Raw genomic sequence first — 5,000 nt, forward strand, 5'->3', positions numbered from 1 at the left:
CCGCACCATTCCTCTCTGCCAGTCCCCACCTTCCTTCGTCCCTTCTCTTCTTTCTTCGTTCCCTCCCTACTTCCTCCCTCCTTTCTACCTTTTCCCACCGTCCCTCCCTACTCCTTCCCCCTTCCTTCCTTCCTTCTTTCCTTCCTTCCTTCCTTCCTACCTTTCCCTCCTCCCTCCTCCCTCCTTTCGCTTTTTCCTCCTTTTCCCACCCTACCCCCCTCCCTTCCTCCTTCCTCCCTCCTTTCGCTTTTTCCTCCTTTTCCCACCCTATCCTCCTCCCTTCCTCCTTCCTCCAATACAACAATATTTTTTACAGTAGCAAAAGCGAGTGGCGAAAGCAGGATATTGTTTTGAAGTCGACCGGGATTTCGAAACATACGTTGTATCAAATGACTTTATATGTAATGTATCTTTACTGACAGTCGCAATAGATTTAAAAAAGGAACGCAACATCTCGTCTATATATTTTTTTCTAGCAGTTGTCAATAACTTCGTAAGAGAAATGCTGGTGTTACCGTCATTACTATTACTGATATAATTGGCAGTATTATTATCGTAACCATTATCACTATCATATCACCATTACCATCGTCATTACTATCTGCATCATAGTCATCGTCGTCGTCATTTTCGTCGTCATCGTCATTTTCCCCGTCATCGTCGTTATATCATTCTCCAATCCACTTATATCGAAGAGAAACTGGCAGACACCTTATCAACCACAAGACCAGAATATTTCTTCTCCCCCTCTCTTCCGTGTTTCTCCTTCTCCCTCTCTCTTCCGTCTTTCTTCTTTTCCCTCTCCCGTCTTTCCGCTTCTCCCCCCGCCCTCTCTCTCTTTCTTCCTCTTTCTTTTTCTTTCTTTTAGGTATGAATTTCCCTCTTTTCTTCCATTTTTTTGTCTTTTCCTCTATTCTTCTTCATCATTCTGTCTCCCTCTTTCCTTCTCCGTCTTCCTGCCTCTCTTGTTCCTCAATTTTTATGTCTCTCGCATGCTTCCTTTATTTATTTGTCTTTCTGCCTCTCTCTCTCTCTCTCTCTCTCTCTCTCTCTCTCTCTCTCTCTCTCTCTCTCTCTCTCTCTCTCTCTCTCTCTCTCTCTCTCTCTCCCTCTCTCTCCCTCTCTCTCTCTCTCTCTCTCTCTCTCTCTCTCTCTCTCTCTCTCTCTCTCTCTCTCTCTCCTCTCTCTCTCCTTTCTCTCTCTCTCTCTCTCTCTCTCTCTCTCTCTCTCTCTCTCTCTCTCTCTCTCTCTCCTCTCTCTCTCTCTCTCTTCCTTCCTCCCTCCCTCCCTCCCTCCCTCCCTCCCTCTTCCCCTCCCTCTTTCCCTTCTCCCTCCCTCCCTCTATCTCTCATTCTCCGTCTTCCTCCCTCCCTCCCTCCTTTCTTCCCCCCCTTCCTCCCTCCCTCTATCTCTCATTCTCCGTCTTCATCTCTCCCCCCCCCCCCCCCCTCTCTCTTCGAGACTCCAGCCGAACCGAACCACTAAACCGCACACAACAACGCGGATAAAACAGACATCGGATACCGATCGCCAAGGTCCCGCTGAGCCGAGACAAGAAGTTCAGTTTACGGAAACGCAAGGGAACTGATCACCGTTTCCCGGAAATTATTCGTTGTAGGAGAGACAACGGTGCGGATAAGGGTAAATTTATTATTTTAGGGGTTACTGTGCGAATAAGTGAGTAATGGCTTCACTTTGTGCAAAAGCGGAAGATGTTTATGGGTGTTGAGATCACTGTCCGGATAAGCGAAGGTTATTAACAGATTTAGATGCCGCAACGGTCCGGTTAAGTGAAATAATTTATTTAGGTTCCACTCCGGTTACTGAAAACTATTTATATAATTAATAAACGAAAGTTATCGACTGATTTAGAGACCACTGTTCGAATAAGCAAAATCTATTTAGTGATTCATAGGTCATTATCCACACAAGTTAAGATAAAAAACAGAATTACGTAATGCTTGTCGATTTTCATTTTCATTTTCATTTTAGGATGAGAAGGAGATTGCGGGACGTTTTTTAAAAGGCGCATTGAGGTATAAATAGGTGCTAATTGGTGAGCGAACGTATTTGAACAAATGGTTTGATGAATGTGGACGTTAATTTGTGGCTAATGTGTGTTTAATTTTAAAAATGTGAATACAACTGTATTTGGAGTTTTCTGTATATATATTTCTAACACTGGTTGTTGAATCTGAAAAAAGGACTAATCCGTGATAAAAGAAAATACGAAAAGAAAGACATAAAACAGGAAACCAGATATTAAAAAGAAGAGAAGTGAGAGAACGGTAAGAGACACAAAGGGATGAGATAATCAAGGAAAAACTGTATAAAAAAAAAAAAAAAAAAAACCCTTTCTCTTAAGTCCCCCCTTGGAGGTCGCTCAGAGGTCAACGATGAAAGAAAACGACCTCCTGGATGACTGCCAGCGCCATCTATTGAGCTCGAGTGACTCCGAGGACGACCAGAGACCTGACATCAACGACCTGTACATTGATGTTCTTGAATCGGAGTTCCAGATTCCTTTGTATGTATGGATGGGTTGATTATTTTTTTTTATTTCTGAGTTTAGGATTTTGTCAAGTGAGGGGGGGGGGGGGGCATAATGCAAAGAAAGGGAGAGAGAGACTGAAACAAAGAAGTTTGAGAGAGATTGGAAGGGAGGAAGAGAAAGAAAGATGAAGTGATGGATTGAGAGGGAGAGCGAGAGAGAAAGAGAGAGAGAAAGAGAGAGAGAAAGAGAGAGAGAGAGAGGGAGAGAGAGAGAGAGAGAGAGAGAGAGAGAGAGAGAGAGAGAGAGAGAGAGAGAGAGAGAGAGAGAGAGAGAGAGAGAGAGAGAGAGAGAGAGAAAGAGGGAGAGGGGATGGAAAGAATGACAAACTCAGAAATAAGATTTAATATATATTAGAAATTAATTTGATAGATATTGATAACGATAAAAATGAGGATAAGAATATGTAGATTGATAATAAGCACATTGATAACTAGTGTTACTAATGATTGTTATCATTATCATCATCACCATCATTATTACCATCACTATTATTATCCTCATTGTTTTCGTTATTTGATTTTCGTTCTTTAAAACCATCAGTTGTCATAAATGCATAATGTAATGTAGCATAACAAGGAAGAAGATTCCCAACCAGTGGAAGCAATCCTTGGCTAACATACCCGAGTATTTTGTGAAGAGTTGTAGCCTGACAATGTTCGGCTAAATATACAGTCTCCTGAACTAAGCAATCATAACTGAACCTAACTAATCCTAGGCTAACTCATCCCATCCTAACAGAACCCTTTTTAACATAATTTATCCTGCCGAACCTAACTCATCTCATCACAACATCCTACCCTAACCTGCCTAAGCCTAACCAAGCGAGCCCCAAGCCTAACGTAACCTACGATAACCCTACCAAAGGTAACCTACCCGAAGTTAACTAGCCTTAACGGTAACCTAATCTCACCTGTGTAAATCACCTGTCAATGTCGAAACTGTGACGTCACGGGGTAGGCGGAGCGAGCGGCGCGCTGTCAGACACAGATGCTGACTTTATCTGTTTGTCAGCATATCAAGGTCAATTGGGAGATCATGGTGCTGAAGTGAACATAAACTTTAGTCTACCGTGTCTCTCTCTCTCTGTTCTCTCTCTTCGTTTCCGGTTGCTATGTTTTCGCTCTGTTTAGCGAGGTGTTTTACGTGAGAGGAGGGTTGGGATGGAGAGAAAAGTATTAAGATAGAGGGAAGAGGAAGAGAGCAAGGTGTTTTGTAAAGTCAGGTCCTGCGTCATTTGATACACAAAGTTTGTATGACAATCTTTCTTGTTTCTCTCTCTCTCTATCTCTCTCTCTCTCTCTCTCTCTCTCTCTCTCTCATTCTCTTTTTCTCCCCCTCTCTCTCTCTCCCTTTCTTTTTGTTGCAAAGACGGCCGCTGGTGGTTCGCATAACTGCAAGTATAATTAGCGACAGACTTCCAACAGTTTGAATATTTTCTTGTTTATAATTCTTTTGTAAATACTTCCTATTACAGACGGAAAATATTAATCAGGCAAAGAAAGAAATCGAAGATGTTCATTGATTATTATTTATATTTACATAATCAAGATAAAAGATGAATGACTTCTGTATTTTCGTTGCAACTGCTAATATTATGCACATTAGTTACCTACGTGGCTCATTAACATGCAAACAAATCATACGCCATTGGAAATTGTAGGTTGAAAAGCCACATTAGTGAACCTTGAACATTTAATATAGCAGAGCCTAGTCCACACACCTGGGCACTGTTTACATAAAATGGTTTTGAATCTGGCTGGTATTGCAATAACCATAACTATTTACCAAAACACTGTATTCAAATTTTATTCCATAATTGTTAATTATCATTTTCCCCAGTTTTTTTTTTTCTATGAAAGATTTAGAAATTTATACTAGAACGACCTCATTTCTTATTGTTAGTGTAACCGACCCTAACAAACCCGGTAATGAAGCCTCGCCTTCCCGTCTCGACTCAGTTTTAAAACATGTTTGTGTACCGAAGTTGTCTCGCAAACAGTGGCCGGTCACTTTCATCTTTTTGGGTCTCTTCTGGTTGCTTTTAAGGGTGAATATATGTTTAATCTAATTAAAAGGGAATGAGTGTTAGTGTCAAAGGGGTGACGTAAGAGATGGCTAATTAGTAAGGAATTGGAGAGGATGATATCTTATTTTGTCTTCATTCAAACAAGAAACACACATACACACACACACACACACACACACACACACACACACACACACACACACACACACACACACACACACACACACACACACACACACACACACACACACACACACACAAGCACACGCACGCACATACACACACACACGTAACAATTTGTATGAAAGTATATGTATATATATAGGAATGTATATATAGTATATATAATATATATATATATATATATATATATATATATATATATATATATATATATATATGCATATATATACAGCATAC

General features: G+C 40.9%; 1 protein-coding gene across 6 annotated transcripts in view; it reads left to right on the forward strand.

Annotated features, from left to right (window-relative positions):
• The window catches only part of LOC125037475 (neprilysin-2-like), a 253,566-nt gene that overhangs the window by 200,922 nt on the left and 47,644 nt on the right, over positions 1 to 5,000 (forward strand). For 4 of the 6 annotated variants that reach the window (XM_047630622.1, XM_047630623.1, XM_047630627.1 and 1 more), the window contains one exon: positions 2,205 to 2,527. The exons of the other annotated variants lie outside the window; for them this stretch is intronic. In XM_047630622.1, coding sequence (XP_047486578.1) covers positions 2,397 to 2,527 — 131 coding nt within the window. In that variant the 5' untranslated portion in view covers positions 2,205 to 2,396. Of the gene's footprint in view, positions 1 to 2,204; positions 2,528 to 5,000 lie in introns of those variants that run through there. 6 annotated transcript variants of the gene reach the window in all.

The sequence above is a fragment of the Penaeus chinensis genome, chromosome 23 (genome assembly GCF_019202785.1).
Source record: "Penaeus chinensis breed Huanghai No. 1 chromosome 23, ASM1920278v2, whole genome shotgun sequence".
Taxonomy (NCBI): Eukaryota; Metazoa; Arthropoda; class Malacostraca; order Decapoda; family Penaeidae; genus Penaeus; species Penaeus chinensis.